Source organism: Panicum virgatum, chromosome 1N, assembly GCF_016808335.1.
Source record: "Panicum virgatum strain AP13 chromosome 1N, P.virgatum_v5, whole genome shotgun sequence".
In the NCBI taxonomy this organism is placed as follows: domain Eukaryota; kingdom Viridiplantae; phylum Streptophyta; class Magnoliopsida; order Poales; family Poaceae; genus Panicum; species Panicum virgatum.
In genome coordinates this window covers 56,042,313-56,061,563 of record NC_053145.1, presented here as the reverse complement: position 1 = coordinate 56,061,563, position 19,251 = coordinate 56,042,313, and the positions used below count along the sequence as shown (strand labels likewise).

At 44.6% G+C, this 19,251-nt stretch overlaps 2 protein-coding genes across 2 annotated transcripts; both read left to right on the top strand.

Annotated features, from left to right (window-relative positions):
- The first annotated feature begins 1,347 nt into the window (after positions 1-1,347).
- Positions 1,348-3,603, top strand: LOC120656819 (B3 domain-containing protein Os02g0683500-like). The gene has a single exon (XM_039935004.1). The coding sequence runs from the start codon at positions 2,006-2,008 to the stop codon at positions 3,254-3,256; it is 1,251 nt and encodes a 416-aa protein (XP_039790938.1). The 5' UTR covers positions 1,348-2,005; the 3' UTR covers positions 3,257-3,603.
- Positions 3,604-15,997: 12,394 nt separating this feature from the next.
- On the top strand, positions 15,998-19,052 carry LOC120656818 (mitochondrial import inner membrane translocase subunit Tim13). Its single transcript, XM_039935003.1, has 2 exons — positions 15,998-16,274; positions 18,705-19,052. The coding sequence occupies exons 1-2, from the start codon at positions 16,158-16,160 to the stop codon at positions 18,852-18,854; spliced, it is 267 nt and encodes an 88-aa protein (XP_039790937.1). The 5' UTR covers positions 15,998-16,157; the 3' UTR covers positions 18,855-19,052.
- Positions 19,053-19,251: the final 199 nt, after the last annotated feature.

Genomic DNA, 19,251 nt, shown 5'->3' with positions numbered 1-19,251 from the left:
CCATCTTTTCCAAGATATACTCCCTTTCCCTTCAATCAAAATCCTTGCATTGGTGTTTCGAACATGACATATAGTCTTCGTCTCCAAGTGCATCTGACACTATTCATAAGGGTTTATCATCCTAGCTTGTTAGGTGAGTTAGGTCTTTATTATTTTCCATAAGTTCCTTTCTTTGGCCATCGGATCTAGAATGAAACATCCCGATCAACTTCCAAGACATTTTAGTTCAACTTGAAAAATGTTTATCATCAGGATGAAACATTTTTCCTTGAGCTGAACCTTTTTGTTCTCACGTGGAGCATTATATTTCTTAAGTGAACATTCATAAATTTGACTGTTGGATAGGCAAAAATATTACGCCCGGCCCACAGCTGCTATCAAGCAAATAGTACACATTTATAAAATCCAGTTATTTCATCATGGAAAATTTTTCAGGAAAGAAAACTAAGCAAACAATTCTCATGTCTCCGACCTACAATACTAAATGTTTTTAAATTCAAATTGTTTATAGCAAACTTGGCAAGTATTGAAGCTATCCATCGATCGGCACCCCCTGTGGTGCACACACCTCAGGTCACGGTCTCGGAGCCACACCCTCCTGTTGCTCGGAGGATTTCGCAAGGCACGCGGAAAAGTTTTTCTACCAGGCTCTTCGAGCGATCCTTTTCAGTACACATCATCGAGGCACCGCAAGTGGCCGCTTGAAAATCTCCTTGATGGAAATGGTATTTGCTGGGCCCAGCCTAGGAAGCTAGAGGCCTACAACCCTAGGGCAGCGGGTGCGTGGGTATATATCCCTCGGGCGGGCAGGCAGGCAGGCAGCAAGCCGACCCGTCGTCGTAGCAGGCAGGCAGGCGCGGCGTGCGATCACATTTGATACCCGTAGCATGGTGACAAGGACGATTGCTCACATGAGCCCCAACCCCCGGCGGAAAATCCGTGGGCCCCACACCCCCGTTCGCCCCCTTTATAATAAAGCTACTAGCTGCACACTGCACTGTACAGTACGCCCCACTTTTTTTTTTTTTGCCCCAGCTCCGTCTACGTACGCTGCTTGCTTTTTATTTCTCCACGAGCAAGTTAAGAAAACGTTTTTATAGGAAAGCTAATTCCTCGAAAAGAAAAGAAGAGAAAATTCAGGAGCTCCGTGCGAGCAGTAGGCGGCGGCGGAGGAAAATACGGCCCCCTGTAGCAACACTGCGGCACAGTGATGGAAAGGGATGGGAAGAAGAAGAAGCTCGCGCGGTGGCGGAGGGAAATACGGCAGAGGCGGCACTGCAGCAGCTAGCAACTTCACCACAGGTCGCCTTCCACGAATCTTCTTGCGCAGTCGCCCTCCCCTCCCTGTACCCGTGCGAAAGGTGGAACACACACGCACCCGCCCGCCGCCTGCTGCAGGCAGCTTAGCCGCAGCACACGGCCACAAATTAACCTCCACCTCCACCACCACCAGCGACCCAGCCCAGCAGCAGCAGCAACTCCATCCATCCGCGCCCGCGTCGCCGTCGCCATCCCCATCCCATCTGGCCACATCCCAAAGGCGTCCGCCGCGCTGTGCAGCCGTCAATGCGGACGCCTGCGGCCTAATTCTTCTCTCCCTCCCCGCCGCCTAGGCCTAGGCCTAGCTCGCTCGATCGCTCGCTCCCGTCTCCTTCCTTGCCTTCCTTCCCCCCCTGAGGCCGGCCTCCGCTCCCCGTTCCAGAGTAGCATAGCAAGCAACAGCGGCGCGTGCGTACACGCATACGCAGGTAGATCCGATCCCGCTCTACGCTGTCCTATAGTAGCGTCGTCGCCTGCGCCTCCGCAACAGTGTCTCTTCTCTGGCCACGCCGCCTCCCAGCTAGCTCCAGCCTCCAGGGCAGGTTCCAGCTGCTGTCGTAGCAGCAAGTGGAAGGACGCGAAGGAGGGGGAGTACCGGCCTACCGGGGGGCGACAAGAAATACCGGGGGAACGAAGAAAGCGTAGAGCTTGTGTGCGTGCTGCTACTGGTGTGTTCCTGGTGGCTATGGATCACTTCGCTTCTGCGAGCGGACGATTCTCTAGGGAGGAGGAGGCGGACGAGGAGCAGGAGGCGGACGCGTCCAATTCCAGGCGCGAGATCTCCTTCATGCCGGCGGCCGCGGCCGCCACCGCGTCGTCTTCGGCGGCCGCCTCCACGAGCGCATCTGCGTCGGCCTCGGGGAGCAGCAGCGCCGCCCCCTTCCGCTCGGCGTCGGGGGACGGCGCCGGGGCGTCGGGGAGCGGCGGCGGCGGCGGCGGCGGCTCGGCGGACGCGGAGGCGGTGGAGAAGGAGCACATGTTCGACAAGGTGGTGACGCCGAGCGACGTGGGGAAGCTCAACCGGCTGGTGATCCCGAAGCAGTACGCGGAGAAGTACTTCCCGCTGGACGCGGCGGCCAACGAGAAGGGCCTCCTCCTCAGCTTCGAGGACAGCGCCGGCAAGCACTGGCGCTTCCGCTACTCCTACTGGAACAGCAGCCAGAGCTACGTCATGACCAAGGGCTGGAGCCGATTCGTCAAGGAGAAGCGCCTCGTCGCCGGGGACACCGTCTCCTTCTCCCGCGCCGCCGCCGAGGACGCGCGCCACCGCCTCTTCATCGACTGGAAGCGACGGGTCGACACCCGCGGCCCGCTCCGGTTTTCCAACCTCGCGCTGCCGATGCCGCTCGCGTCGTACTACGGCCCCCACCACTACAGCCCGTGGGGATTCGGCGCCGGCGGCGGGGGCGGAGGGTTCTTCATGCCGCCCTCGCCGCCCGCCACGCTCTACGAGCACCGCCTCCGGCAGGGCCTCGACTTCCGCGGCATGAGCATGACCTACCCCGCGCCGACCGTGGGGAGGCAGCTCCTGATTTTCAACTCGGCCAGAACGATGCCTCCGCACGCGCCGATCCAGCCGCGCGCCCCGACGCTGCCGCTGCATTACACGGTGCAACCCAGCGCCGCTGGCGTAACCGCCGCGTCACGGCCGGTCGTTCTTGACTCGGTGCCGGTCATCGAGAGCCCGACGACCGCCGCCAAGCGCGTGCGGCTATTCGGCGTCAACCTCGACAACAACCCGCAGTCAGACGGCGGCGAGGCGAGCCATCAAGGCAATGCGTTGTCGTTGCAGATGCCCGGGTGGCAGCAAAGGACACCGACTCTACGGCTGCTAGAGTTGCCTCGTCATGGTGCGGAATCCTCCGCCGCGGCGTCACCGTCGTCGTCGTCTTCCTCCAAGAGGGAGGCGCGCTCAGCTTTGGATCTCGATCTGTGACCTAAAGGAAAAAATCAAAGGAAAGTTCAACAATTCTTTCTTCTGCTTGTTTTCGTTTTCCTTACCTCTCTACTTTTGATTAATCCATCCATTATAGCTTTTGATAGGATCTAGGATTTGACGTCTTCCTTGTTTTTGGCTCTTAACTTTTTTGATGAGTTGGTTTGAGAAGATACAGATAAACACTAGGAAAATCGATCAATGTTTTTCCCAAATCCGTGTCAATATGTTCTTGATCATTCAGCACTCGTGATCTGAATTTTCTCGCGCTGTTACATTCCGTTCATGTGTACTTCAGTACTCTTGTCCCGATTTGATAGGAAATGCAATCTCATATCGATTCCCTACATATGATAACATGTGCCTGTAAATCTGTCTATCATCTCCTAACATGTCTCAAGATTTGAAGATATGCATCAGCGGAATTATCCGGTGCTCGCGCAACTGAAGAAGCAGCATCGTCAATCTTTGTCATGACTTATAAATCTTCTAGAACAAATTGACACGCAACTGCAGAAGCACGGATGGAGGACGATGCCGATCGCGCATTCGCAACAGAAACAAGCCTGAAGCAACAAATTGCAGGTGAGATCTTAAAATCCCTCGCACTCAGTACTGATGCTATCTCATAATCTCATATCAATTGGGAGGTCGGGACATCACTTATTGTACTAGTACTGTACTGCTGCTCTTCTTTTGAGTGTATATATACATGTATAGAGCATAGAAGGCTCTGCCGCAGCAAGAATAAACAAGGACCCCTCTCCTTTTCTTGCTAAGGAAGGGGGGCACAGAAATAACTCCATCTGTGGTCCAAATTACGTATAGTTTGGATTGTCTGGGCTTCTACTGCATACTGCATGGTATACATATGTACAGTTACAGTTCGAGCTCAGGCAGCAGGACCTCCAAGAGCAACAGAGAGGGGGAGAGGTCTTTATGGTCTTGGCAGTGATCTGTAAAGAGCTAGTGGGCATTGCCAACAATGGCGCCATGACTGGCCATAACGCCATGGTACGCCTGCCAGGAATTTATGGGGCGAGAGGAGGACGATCGGCGTACGAACCTAGCTGTGCACTGTTGTTGTGGGAGCAGGAACAGTGCGTAGGTGTACAACCTGGTGGCTGCCGCTGCAGCCTGCATGCTGTGTTGCCAGCGCCTGCCCCCCTCCTTGTGCGATGTGTGTGTAGTGTTGCTTGGATCGATGCTTGCTCGCTGGCTCGATCCCTCCTTGTCCCTTTTTACTGCACCAGCCTGCGAGTACTGCAGGGGCGCGGTGTGGGAGCAAGAGAGGCCACGTAGTACCGGCCTCTCGTCAGCGCTGCCGGCTTTGGCTAGACGCCCGTAACAACCTACCAATCTGTAGGGCATGGGTGCAATTCTTTTGCAATGGGATGGGTCGGAAACTCAGAAGGGATGGGCGTTGAACCTCACAAGAAAAGTGCCTTTGGTCTCTACTGAAAGATGGGAAAGGGCAAGAGGGATGTGTGGGATTGGCAAGGTGAAAAGGGTAAGGCCGTGGTGGTGTGTGTACTATTACTAGCTAGCTAGCTAGCCTTCTTCATAGAAGATGGAATGGAAGTTGGAAGAAGGAAGCCTCTCACATATATATGGAGTAAGTGCTTGCTCACTCTTTCTTCTCCTGCAGTCCTGCCTTGCTGTGTTCAGCATATACGGATGTAGTTCCTTTTCAAAGTCCAAACTCGATCCAAGCTATGCATGATTATGCATATACCTCTTGATATAGTTAACCCTTCTCCAGTTGGGGCATATGGCTTGATTTAGATAGATGCCTTTCTGCTCGCGAGCTGACGAGCTGTCCTCTTTCACATTCTTCTATCAGGCTATTTGTTAGAATCCCTATGTATAGGCCAAGGCCGAGACTGAGAACTGAATCCTACATCAAAACAGGAGGCTGAAAGGTCCAGGTCATGCATTTTGGCCCAAGCCTTGATCTAGCTTATTTCATGAAAGTGGAAATTTAGTAACGGATGCCTAAGGCCGGGTTGTTCTATATAATGTCCAAGAAATAATATATACAATTCCGATGAAGTATGTTTACAGAAAAGAAAATTTACTCAACCTATACCTCTAAAATCATCATGCTGATCCTTCCTCCTCGTTTGTACTTCATAAGACTGATTTCTTTAGGGTGTGTTTAGTTGGTGAAAAAGTTTGGGTTTTGGCACTATACCACATTTCGTTATTATTTGACAAATAATGTCCAATCATGGACTAATTATACTTAAAAGATTCATCTCGTTGTAATCAGTTGAACTATGTAATTAGTTTTTTAACTGCATTTAATGCTCTATGCAAGTGTCCAACAATTCGATGTGACGGGTACTGTAGAATTTTTTTTGGGAACTAAACACCCCCTTAGTTTCGTCTTAAGGGGAAGAGGGTTTGCTATTCGTTTTATAGATAATTAATATGATTACTCGATATCAAGTGTAATGGCTTTATTAGTTACTTTACCTTGCAGGATCACATTACATTTTAATCTCCAAGGTATTGCATCGCGTCTTAATAGATTTCACTCCATCAATCTATTTTCTTTGTTTTTTTTACTGCAAGGAAGAAGTACTTGCCTTTTAATATCAGCTCTTTGTAGCTGAGGGTTAGTATTAACAGACCAGATCAAGATGTGACCTAATTCTAATTAACATTCTGATTTAAAAACAAATAATGAAGATATAAATTTTGCCAATTCACTTAGCTTCTTAATTGTTATTATACTCAATCTAGCCAGACTGGTGTCATTGATTTTTCCTGTAGATTGAAATAGCTGAATGATTGACTTGAATATTAAAAAGTTGTAGGAACATCCGTGAAAATATTTGTAAATGAATATATGGTGTATATTGATCTACCTAATTGGATGTTCTGATATAATGTATGGAGCTAGTAACATGTTCTTGAGCCAATCATTTGGAAAGAGCTTGATTATTGAAATGGAAGGATGGTGTGTGGGTTTATTTTGTCTATGTCTACTTGCTCCCTTGCAGAGCTTATACCGTAGAACTCCTGTAAAGGCACAACCTTTTAACGCTGGTGAAAAGGCACTCTTGCCTCTTGCTTGTGATATTTCTCTTGGACAGTGATTTGAGTAATGCTATTCTTTTATCAATACACAACAATACTATTTAATATATATGTTGGTAGTTCAAATGATAGGTATGTTAATTCTTTTTGTATTTATGACTTACATATATATTCTATTCATGTTATCAGTCAAACTTTGTTAAAAATGCTCAGCTGCTTGATTTTGAAGTGATATCTATAACAGCTCGAATGATTGCAAATTGAGTGTTAAGCAAGGTGACTAAGAACGAATGAAGTCCAGTATCAATAATTAATTTGATCAAGCAAACTAACTGTGGCTGCTAGCAAGGTTTGTCAACGGCGGCTGGAAAACAAGCCATATGGTACGTTGAGATATCGTCACTTAAGCTAAGTTGAATATAATCAGGATCGTGTGTGCTTGTGTTATATATAACATGCTTTTTGCACATACATCAAACCCTTCAAGCTTTTGCAATATTATGATCTAGCTGTGTGTACAATATCATACATAGCAAATGGCTTGAATTTTAAGATGATCTCATTTATTAGTCTTGTTAAATATACAACTATGGTTGTTATAACTCACAAAACATCGTAGTTCTAAACATATTTAAAGCATTAAAACAGATAAGGTAATGTGGTCCCTACATTTATTACATGTTCGTGCAATATGTTATATATGGAGCATGACAAGTTCTATGCATCTAGCTATTATGCGATATATAAAGAATTACATATCTTAGTCAAAAGATGATTTATAATACATTAGATATTTATGGTTGGCATGGGATCAACACACTTGTTCCTATTTTTAACAAACCACGATGGATTTCCATTCATTCTAGAGACTTAAGATGTTTGCAGAAAAAAATTAATGAATTTTTTATATCATTTTGTGGTTAAGTACGTGTAAATATATGTAGGACCTTTCTATGTATCATTTAATACTATAGACAAGAAACAATATTATATAAGTTTCATGAGTTAATATTGGTTTATTTTCTTCTTAATTGGGGAGTAGCAAATAAGGCTGTAGTATTTGTAATCAATGAAAAAAACTGTTCCTAAATAATACGTAGTTTGACTCTTGTTGCATAATGCTTATGTAGTCATATATTTGCCTATTATTCTAAATTGAACGATAAATTTAAAGTCCCCGGTGGTGTAACTTTTTTGTTGATTACTTACCGATTGATGATCGATTCAGCATTGCAAGCACATGTGATTTGATATTAGTGTAAACATGCAAATAATGTAGGGGGTGTTTAGTTGGTGAAAAAGTTTGAGTTTGGGTGCTGTAGCATGTTTCGTTGTTACTTGACAAATAATATCTAATCATGGATTAATTAACATCATTAAATTCATCTCGTATGAATCAGTGTAATTAGTTATTTTTTCAACTACATTTAATGCTCTATGTATGTGTTCCAAAACTTGATTTGACGGGTACTGTGCAAACAAATTTGGGAACTAAACGCTACCGTAATGACATTATCCACAAATACATGCATGCACAATTTCTCAACCCGTATTAATTTTCTACACAGCACTCCACTCTTGTCACTGAAAATGAACGCAGGTCATACTACTTTTAGACTGTCGTGTACAGCTTTTTTTTTCTTTGCGCTGACAATAAATTCTCGTTGCTTATTGAAATGAAAATATTTATATTCCTGTTGACCTCTGTACTATGCTGTCCGAGAGGGACTAGGCATTATTAAACAAATATTAAAAGACAATATTTTCAGCATTAAATAAAGTCGGAGCCTGTTCCCCTGGCTGGCAGAGAGTGGCAATCAGCATGCATGCATGCATGTGGGGATATGGTGCTGAGCTGCAAGAATGATGCTCATGCATGCATGGCGCCCCCGCAGATGCTCACTCTATTTGAAAGAAAAATAATATTGGTTGGTTGGTGGCCGGAAACTGACGTTAAAATAGTATAAAAGAAAAATATTATTGAACGGGAGCCTGCTGGATCTGCGAACATGGCTGCTTCCAGCGGCAGCAGCAGGCGTCGTCCGATTCTACTGCGCCGTGTGCCTTCTTTCTTTTCAAAAAAAAAGAAAAGAAAAACTGCGCCGTGTCTGCGCGTGGTGTAAATAATGCTATGCTAGCTGCTACCCTGCTACTGCTGCAGTGCTGCCTGGTACGGCGATCGTTTGGCTGGCGCTGTGCCAGGCGCACGCGCAGGCATGCGGCGCGTGTACACGAATGCCCCTGCCTGACCGGTGGTCCGGTACGTGTTTCTCATCGATGCCTTTGAACTGTGACAGGCGCGCGCCGTGTCGACGGACAGCCGAGAGCGCTGTACTGTGATCGAGCCGCCTGCGCGCGCAGTTGTGTGTCTCAACTGTGTCTTGTTGCATCAACCAGTGGTGAAGTGGAATTTTTTTTTTGGGCACGACCCGGTGCATGGGTGGCCTTTTGCCAGGCATGTCGATCATCTTTATTACTCCTATGTCATTATGTGGCTGCAATGTGAGCTAAGTTCTTTTGATGCAATGAGCAGGCCATCATTTCTGTTAATCATCATCATTATCATGATCATCAAGAATACTACTAATGATGAATCATATCATGTAATGACTTTTTAGCGTGTGCGTGAAACGTAGCCACAGTCCCTTTTATTCAGTGGCGGAGGACGGTTGAAAGTTAAGGTATGGCAAGAAAAAAGAAAAAAAATAAAACACATAAAATTAGCAGAAACTCAGGGTAGGAAGAGAATAAAATACATAAAATGAGCATAAAAAAAGGAGGAAATGCGCACAAGATGGGGAATTGACCCCGCGACCTCGTGTTTGGAGAGGCACAGCCGCACCATTGCGCCTCACATGCTTTCGAGTTTGAAGGGAAGTTACACAGATTTTGATAACTGAGGTATGGCTGCTGCCATACCTCGCCACATGAGGTCCTCCGCCACTGCTTTTATTACCTCCAAGTTATTCGGGGCTCTTTTAAATTCTCGAGCTATTAGAATTGATCCAATTTTAAATAAAAATTCTTCTTTCTCCATGTACAAGTTTTTAGTTCAAATTCATAGTTGACATAAAAACCCATGTTACAAAAATGAGCAGTTTTTCAGTCATTATTTCTCTCTCTCATCTGATAGTTTAACCCTAAGATAACAGTTACATGAAAACAATCGCAAAATAATTCTAGAAGTTGTTTCGGGTATAGGTTATGATGCATGTCATGGGACTATTGAGAGAGGTAAATTAAGTGATTTATTACATAGTCAAAATATTTTGATGTAAAACGAGTCAAACTTTGTACAAATGGCAGCAACAATTTCAGGAAAAAATCAAGGAAAAAATGTTTTGAGGTAGAATGAGTAATTATCCATTGAAGACTTGTGTAACTTATTTTAAAAACTAACAACCTTTCTTGAAATCAGGTCCAACATTTTGCTAAAAAAGATAGCAACAAATTTGTAGTGATATTCATTAGGTATCTGTAATTAGCAATCTCCTAACTTTAAAGATTTCAAATACGATATTTCATTTCCCTATTTTTTTATCCTTATTGTTACTCCAATAACTGTCTTGTATCTTATTGGTATGCGCGCAGTCAGTCTTAACGTAGCATAGACACAATAGGAACACATAAGAGCAATTGACAGTGATCTTCTAAGCATTGAGTGTGAGAACGATATGTTGAAAAGCAGCTATGAATAATTAAGATGTTATGCATGTGCAGCATGGGGAACCACTCGCATCCACGAGGTTCAAATCATGATATCATGATTCACATACATATATTACTTTCTTTTTTTCTTTGGGAGGAAAAGTTGAGATTTATTAATTAATTTATCATAGGGTACGGTTACACAAATACTAGAACTTTCATTTGTATGGCATAGACTTATGAACGCAGACGCGCATTAGCGTTGTGTACAGCATGCTTGGACAGTGGCTAGCTGCTGTGAAGCTTCTTTCTAGTGAACACAAAGTAACACGCGCGCATGCATAAAGAGTTGAAGACTTCTAGATACTCCTATATATATATATATATATATATATATATATATATATATATATATATATATATATATGCATACTAGACAATTGTGTCCGTGCATTGCTAGGCCGGTACTAAATGGACGGTCCATTTAGTATCGGTCGCAGCGTCCGGTACTAAATATACTATCCCTTGGAAAAATATATTCGCGTGTATTGGGGTTCGAACTCATGATCTGTGACCTTGTGTGTAGTCTCCTCTACCATCCCACCAACAACACATGTGAGTGTACTGAAGATGCTATCATTTTGAAGTAACCAGGACGGACCATTTATTACTGGGCCAAGACCATTTAGTACCGGGCCGTAACACCACGCGGTACTAAATGCCACAATTTAGTACCGGGTGGTGTTATGATCCGGTACTAAATGGCTTGGGGCCCGGGAGCCGTTTAGTACCGGGTCATAACACCAACCGGTACTAAATGATGACATTTAGTACAGTTAGTATACACTACTAGAAAACTGGCCTTGGCGCTGTGCCAACGGCCTCGTCTTAAGACACCGGGTTTTTCAACCGGTGCCTTATTTCCAACCGGTACATATGGCCTCTTAAATCACGCAAAATATTCTTTGGTTGGGATTTGAACCCACGACCTCTAGCCTCATGTGCTGCTCCTTTACCATCTCAACTACACAGCAGTTCTGATTGAGAAGGAGATATTTTCCTTTTAAAGTAACTCATGTATGAGCCTAAGGTACCGGTTGGTAATACAAACCGATACCTAAGGCTTCTAAGGTACCGGTTGGTAATATCAACCGGTACCTAAGGCTCGTCTATTAGTACCGATTGGTGGTACCACCCGGTACCAATGTAAAAGTTACCACCCGGTACCTATGATGAGCCTTAGGTACCGGTTGATAATACCAACCGGTACCTAAGGCTCATCCATAAATTCCATCCACTCCAAATTTGGGGTGGACCTAAGGCTTGTTTTCTAGTAGTGATAATAGATCTACATAATATCACCAACTTTATGTTCGTTCACTCCGTGTACAACACATGTTGTGATCAAGTGAGACATTTATTGTCTGGGATCCGATTGGGATTCCGATTAATTTGTCCGGGTTCCGATTATGATTCCGACTGATTTGTCTAGGTTCCAATTAGAATTTCGATTGATGAAAGGCTAGTCGGACTCATATACAGGATGGAGTAAGACCCACCTGTCAATGACACACGACAGACCAAACCAAAATTATATATATATATATATATCAGTAAGTTGTACAGTACAATACCATCTACGAGCCAATGATTTGGCTGGATGTACTAATTGAGAGAGATGAGATAGGAAAATGTCTGTATCACCCCGCCACCTATGGGGGTGGACTAATAACCAACCAACCTATGAAACAGTCTACAACCCCCTGAACTTTTTAAAATCGGTCAAATTACCCCTAAAGTAGTTTTAAAAAATTATAGTAAATCACAGAAAAATCATAAAATAGAAAATCCAATTGTGTTAGACTCCAAATGAGTATATCTACACAGTGAACATATAATATGGTATACTTTAGTATATTTTTTGTAGCTTTAGATCTATGCTTTTCTTCATAGCTGTAAAAAAATATACTAAAACATATCATATTATATGTTCACTGTGTAGATCTACTCATTTGCAGTCCAACACAATTAGATTTTTTATTTTATGATTTTTTGTGATTTACTATGATTTTTCAAAATTGCTTTAGGGGGTAATTTGACCGATTTTGGAAAATTCAGGGGGTGATATAAACCGTTTCATAGGTTGGGGGTTATGTAGTCCACCCCCGTATGTGAGGGGGTGATATAGACTTTTTCCCATCTATTATCTTATTATTTGGCTAACAAACGGAGCCTCCACGTTTGCTCTCAAGGCCTAGAAATTCCCACGTTAATCAGAAAAAATAAAAAAATAAAAATTACCCACCACTGCCATTATAATAAAATTAGCCTAAAATACCCCTATGCCTAATTAAAAATCACCCACCAATGCCATTATGAAAAATTAAATATAAAATACTATTTTGCTATGTATCAGTTACAAACATATACTATTAATAAAAACTAAAGCTAACAACAATCAATCAAAATAAAATGAAAATAAGAATAATTATATGCATAATATTATTAAAGCTCAACAAAACAAATTGTTATTATAGGTAGATCATATTAGAATTGTTTTAACCAACAATAAGACATAATTTACGATAATAAATAGGGTGATATATGATAAAAATAATATAATCGTTAAGTAAGGATATAATGATATGATTTTTTTTGAATTTTATTTTTAATACTAGCCGCGCAAATTTGCGGGCTATACGTCTAGTTTGAAATATAGGGTGAAGTATTAATTGTACTTCTCCATGTGTGGTAGGGATTCTACAAACATTTTCTCTCTGGGAATAGGATAATTTCATTTAAAAAAGAAATAGGAGAATCCATATTTCAGAACCGGAAACAGATTCTAGATATAAGAAAAAAAAACAGTACCGAATGATCCATGAATTCAGAGCATTTTATTATGGATTTATAAATAACTAAAGATATTCGCGTCTCTTTTTTGGGTGTGGTTCGACTCCTTTAGGAAGACACAAACATAGGGCATAATATCTCTTAATTAATTAGACAGGCCGGGGAAACATTTCATTAGAGTAGGCAGCTAGCTTATTCCAATGAAGTAAAGCAAGAAGCGTACAAATGTTCGAAACTGAACATGCGCTCTAGAGTAGCTCCTTGGCAGATGCAAAGCAGTACTAGCACTACACAATCCCTTTATTAGTTTGCCACATTCAGTACGTTTGCATGCGCGCCCTTTTCCTCGCAATTAAAATTCTGCGCCAGCACATTATTCTTGGTGCCAAGAACAAACATCCAACAATCATTGTCCTAAGTCCAAAGATAACAAATCTGTCCGCAAGAGCGTGTGATCTTCCCAAGCAAGCCTCTGCAGTCCTGAGACCACAAAGTAAAAAAGATAAATCTGTCTGCAAGTGTGTGTACACCTGGTCCTCCGCATACAAGCAACTAATAAGCAAGTGTGTATACAACATAGCACAATATATCACATCTGAGTACTAATAAGCGGCCGGCCGGAAGCTGCCTAGGAGAAACCAACGCTGCTGAAGGGAAACAAGGACGGTGTCAGTGCATGTCAACGACGACAGGTAGTCTCGAGCGCAGGCTCCGGCGCGCACGCAGCGCAGCCTTACGCCCTTACTGAGCGGCTCGCTCCTACGATGGACCCCCCCGGCCGCCAGCCCCAGCCAGCCGTCGTTCTGTGTCTGTCTGCGCGACGCAGGCGGCAGGTTCGCGGCATGCATGCAAAAACCTGCTCATGCTTTTGTTTCCACGCCCTCCATCCCCGAGCTCAAGTCCGGAGAGGAGGAACACACTGCACACGCATGAAGGCGAAGGCGTGCCCGGCGGCCGGCAAGTGTCGCTGCCGGAGGTAGGAGGAGACGTGGACGCTGTCCGCCAGGCGCTTTGCTAGCTGGTCGCCTTTGGCTCCGATCCCTGATTGGACATGTGTTAGATAGCTGCATGCATCGCGGCATCTAGAACAGGAGACATCCTATCCCGATCGCACTGCTGTCACGGCAGGTCGTGCTCATCCACGAACCAAGGAATCGATCTGCTTTCGCCGGCTATTCTTCATTTCTTCTTCGGAGAGTACTGGGACTGAATCGTGTGCTCTGTCTATCTGACTATGTGTCTGTGCCGCCGCACCACGCATGCAGAGATCAACTCAGCCATGATGCGGTCGACACGGACACTGATTGATGCCACGCGCAGCATATGATTATGATAGCATATGAGCTGCAGACAGACAAGTGCAGATCGATCGACGAGCCCTACGAGCGCACGAACGGCATGGGCATGATGGCGCCGCCTCGCCACGCGCTGGTCGAAAAAGATGAGGAAAAAGGCTGTAAAGGGCTCCGTTCGTTCGGGCGCAAAGGCCTGCTGGGAGACGAGAAATTGACAGAGGGCGCTTGGAGTGGAGAGGGAGAAGCCGAGAAGGGATGGATGATGATCTCCGAATGGAAGCCCCCATCCGTGCCTTTGCGATTGCGAGCTCGAAAACGACGGCTCAGCCGGTGGATTAGGAGTGGGCCCGTCGGCCCCGTCCCCCCATGTCCAGGCAGTGACAATGCGCATGGCACAGTATCCGCAGGGCCCATCGGCAGAACAACCCGGCGCCGGCGGCCAGGTCGGGCCCAGTGCTGCAGCGGAGGCGGAGCCCAGCAGAGCAGCAGACGGAGACCTGGGCGTGAGCAGCGTGCTCGTCGCAGATCATCGCTGTGACGCCGAGCTGTAAGCCTGTAACTGGCGCCGGCAGCGCCTCTGCTGCCTGCGTAGCAACGGTGACCCGTGGCCCGTGGGTGGAACCTGCCTGCCTGCCTGCCTGCTGGCGGACGCTCGGTGTTCGCCCGTCGTCTCTCTGCTCTGCATAGCCACCCACCAGCCGCACACAGGATGATTGGGCGATGCATTTGGATGGCTCGAGGCGGCGGTAGGGGCAGGGCCCCTGCGAGGACAGCCGCGCAGGTTTTGCCCTCTCCTTTAGTTGCCGTTGTAAAGTTATAAAAATGGAATTTTTACACATTTAAAGTATTAAATATAGACTAATCACAAAACTAATTATATAATTTGTCTGTAAATTATGAGACGAATATAATGAGTCTAATTAGCATGCGTACTGTAGCAATTTGGTATCTAATCATAGTCTAGTTATGCTCATTAAATTCGTCTCGCAATTTACAAGCAAATTATGCAATTTATTTTTTATTTGGTATAAATTTAATACTGCATGCATGTAAAATTCTTTTTTAATGTGATAAATTTAGAATTTAGAATTTCTCAACTAAACAAGCAGTTTTCCTGCCGCCGTAGAAGCGAAGGCGTACGACCGGCGGGCAGGGGGCAGGGGGCAGCGGTGTTTACTTTACCCCACCAGTGCGTAGTCATGCCGTGCGCGCGCGGTTAATTTCAGCCTGCTGGTTAGTGATTGCCGCCTTACGGCTTTACCGCACCCGCACAGGTTCATGTATGGAGCAACCAGATGATTAAAAAAGATGAGGCCCAGGCTTTGTTACAAAATTGATTTCTTTCTAGACATTTTGGCTGGGTTTAGTTTTCAAAAAAGTTTGTGCAGTACCCGTCACATCGAATTTTCGAACACATGCATGGAGTATTAAATGCAGTTGAAAAAATAACTAATTACATAGTCTAACTGATTCATACGAGATGAATTTAATGATGTTAATTAATCCATGATTGAACACTAATTGGCAAATAACAAAAAAATGTGCTACAGTAGGCAACCCCAAACTTTTTCACCAACTAAACACCCCTTTCTGAATCTGACTATTTAAAATTACAAACTAATTGGTTTCTGAATCCCATTGTTACAAAATTGCTCGAGAATCTTCAGACAAAAGGAGTGGGTGATAGAGGCGAAGGCGACAGTGTTGGTGTACCAAACGGGCAAACGTGACTACTGATGAGGCCCGTTATACATCTGAAAAAGCCGGCCCAGCCCCTTCACATACCCACCCCGACAACAAGTCCATAGGCCGTTACATATGTATTGGGCCAAGCCTTTTTTGTGAAGGTGGGCCGGACCTTTCTTTTGTCACACGGAAACCGATCATCTTGCTAGGGTTTTGCTTTTGCTCCCCTGCTCCCCCGCCGCCCCAGCGCCGTATACGGGATACCCACCAGCCGTGCCGGCAAATATCCTCTTCGACGGAGAGCGCGCAGCGCAGTAACCAGCCACCGATAGCCCGTGCGGGACTTGGAGCGCAAGCAAGGCGGGCGCGCGGCCATGGACTCCTTCTCGTCGCCCTCGCTGTCGTCGTCAGGTTCCAGCCCCAACCCGGAGGCCGTTATGGAGCAGATCAAGGCGCAGCTCGCACAGGCTTACGCGCAGGAGTTTCTCGAGGTCAGATCCCTTCCAATCTTCCCTTCTCTTGTTGTCCCTTTGCTGATGGCTGATGCTGATATGTATGAGATGTTAGATTCTGCTTGCTAATTGCTGGATTATCATGATTTTCCGACTCAGCATGTGACACTTTACTTGAGGGGGAGCAAATATTTGTTTGTGGCTTCTTTTGTTGTTGTAATTGATAAGGAGTGTAGTACTTGTGATTTGTTGTCAGATTAGATATATTACTGACCTGAGAGCGGTTTAGCTGTTATGGTTGCGCAGAAAAAGACTCGGTCCATGTTATGTTCCTTGAATAGTTGAATTCAAGGAGAAATCTGAAGATTGTTAAGGAAAAAGAGCTTGAAAAAAATTTGAGCAGTCATGAATGCATTTAGGCCTATATCATGAATGCAGCAGAAAACTGAAGATTGTTATGGAAAAAGTAGTATTGAAGCTTTATGTTTTGAGCAGTCAGCAGCTCATTCAAGTTTGCTAGTTAAGAAATCAGGTTTATCCTTGTATTTTATTGAAGTGGACACCTAATTGATGGGGGTAACCCAGCCTAATTTTGTTTCGCATAAGTCGGTTTACCATTGTCTTTAGGCATCTGTAGATTTAAAAGTTAGTCTGGAGATGGTGAAGCAACCTTATGCTATAGCGACCACCTATGGTAGCCAGAACTTGGCTGTGAGCTGGTAATCAGATAGGTAGCAGCTGGTTCCTGGTTCAATCCCTGTCGACTTTCAGCACCCTCTCATTTCGTCATAAGCATTTGACAAGTTTCGTCAATGCAACAAGTTGGTAGCAGTTTGAGAAATAGCACTCATGGTCAGACCTAGAGCCACTTAAAATGTCTGCCTAGCCTGCTAAGGCAAGGTGTCACCGTCCTGTCTAAGTGTATCTCGTCTAAACCCCCTAGGAGTCTGCCTTGACTACCTAGTTGCCACCTAGGCGTGAAGCACACCCACACACTGCTTAGATCTTCTTAAAACATGGATTGGAATGCATCATCTGGATTTTTCGTTTCCAGTCATAACTGCTGCTGTTCTGAACCTTATTCTAGTATATAAAGATAACAAGCTATTTATCTGATTGGCACTAAGTCCAAATCATGCATGAAGGATGTGACTGAACGATCTTGTAATGTAGGATTCATAAATAACACCTTATGATCCATGTCGATATACCTGAATTGAAGTACACATTACTGCACCCAATTCATAGCTGGTAAACTGGGTTGATTTGCTTGACTATATTCATAAGCTTACTGATTCAGATTACAGATTTGAGCTTTCATACATTCATGTGCATGTGCATATGCTTGCCTTTGGTGATGTTCTGTATTGTGTTTGTTTTCTATAAATGTGCTGCTGCTTTCTTTGTCTCTGTGCTTTCCATCTTTTAGATCAGATACATTTCTTGGCTTATACTGAAAGGCACTAAATCACAGCACTTTTTTGGGTTAACAATTGTACGAGCATTGTAGCAACCCATTTTTAACAAGAACATAGAACAGGTCCCCCGTGAGCATGAAACAAAGACCTATTTTGCTAGATGGCCTCACATCAACGGATCAACCGTACAAACTTGACATCTTCCAGAACTAGTTAACCACGGACTTATCTCCACTCTAACATAGTCATTCATCCAGTGTAGCAGCGGCATGATGTTCTTTCCACTTGTCTTCTCAACTTCGCATAGAACATAACATCAATTGGTTTGTTAGGAAATTTTCTTTCCAACTGACATTTTGTTCTGCATCTTCCAAACTGCCCACGCAAACCCATAAACAAAAGGAAGCCCAAGCTTTGTGAGATCCCAAATTTGTTTGTTAGCCAATTGTCCCACAAGACAACTCCTGATACTTGGAACCCCTTTCACCCAAAGGCATCTCTGAGTTTGCATGCCTCTATCCATTTAGGCATTTAGTCTCAACTCCCCTTATTTTACCCTTGTTCTTTTAGTTGTGTTTTAAAATAGGTAAATGTTATTTTTGTTCAGGCAGTACTTTCGATCTGAAAGGATGACATGGCAAGAAGTATATAAGCCTGAACTGTTGCTGTGTCATTTTATTGTTAATTCTTCACATTGTGTCATACCATTAGTTCTCACGCTCATCAACTTACTAGAGGAATTCGAAAGCTATTTCTCAGCCTTAGCATTTACAACCCTGTAAACATGGGGCCCACCGATCTTGATTTGTGTATAGGAAACAAAGATACACAGAAAAGGTCAAAACGATGTATCTAGGAAATTGCCTGTCTGTTTCACATGGTGCTACATCTATTTTCTTAAGTTCAGAATGACGTTGACTATCCCCACGGACTGACAGAAACAAAAACTACACATGAAAAGACAACGTTTTATATGAAATTGATTGCCTGTTTCACATGGTGCTGAGTTCCTTTTCTTTAACTCATGGAGTTATGTTGATTGTCTCTGCAGACCGTGGGGAACAAGTGCTTTGAAAAGTGTGTGACCAAGCCAGGATCAAGCTTGAGCGGAAGCGAGAGCAGCTGCATATCACGTTGTGTTGACCGCTACATTGAGGCCACCGGTATTGTGAGCCGAGCCTTGTTCAGCTCCCAGCGCTAAGAGCACATTATGATTTCAGTGATCGCTCCTGAGAGTGATGTACCCTTGAGAATTTTGACTTGTCAGGATATGCAATAACAATTGATGCTTGGTTGTCCAAGCAGCGAATCCTCTAAAGACTCGAGGTTCTTGTAAGCCTTTCTGCTTTAGTAGAAGTAACAGGCTCTATCCAGTGGCGCAGATGTTTAGTTACGCTCATGCCGTGGTTTGTTTCTCTGGCCTGCATGTTTCATATACTTGTTTGCTGTACTGAGGGGAAATGCAAGGTATCACTAGACTTCCAGTTGCCGGCTGATCCCCGGATCTTCACTGCTGGAGTGCTGGTGGAGAAGGTTGTTGCTCCAGTCGCGTCATGGACGCAGATTTGAGAGTTGAGCTCCTTCGTCCAGAGAGAACA

Excerpts from the sequence above, each read along its gene's own strand:
- LOC120656819 (XM_039935004.1), top strand. The coding sequence starts at position 2,006 with ATGGATCACTTCGCTTCTGCGAGCGGACGATTCTCTAGGGAGGAGGAG.
- LOC120656818 (XM_039935003.1), top strand. The coding sequence starts at position 16,158 with ATGGACTCCTTCTCGTCGCCCTCGCTGTCGTCGTCAGGTTCCAGCCCC. Across the intron at positions 16,275-18,704 it reads ACGCGCAGGAGTTTCTCGAG|ACCGTGGGGAACAAGTGCTT; the intron begins GTCAGATCCCTT and ends TTGTCTCTGCAG.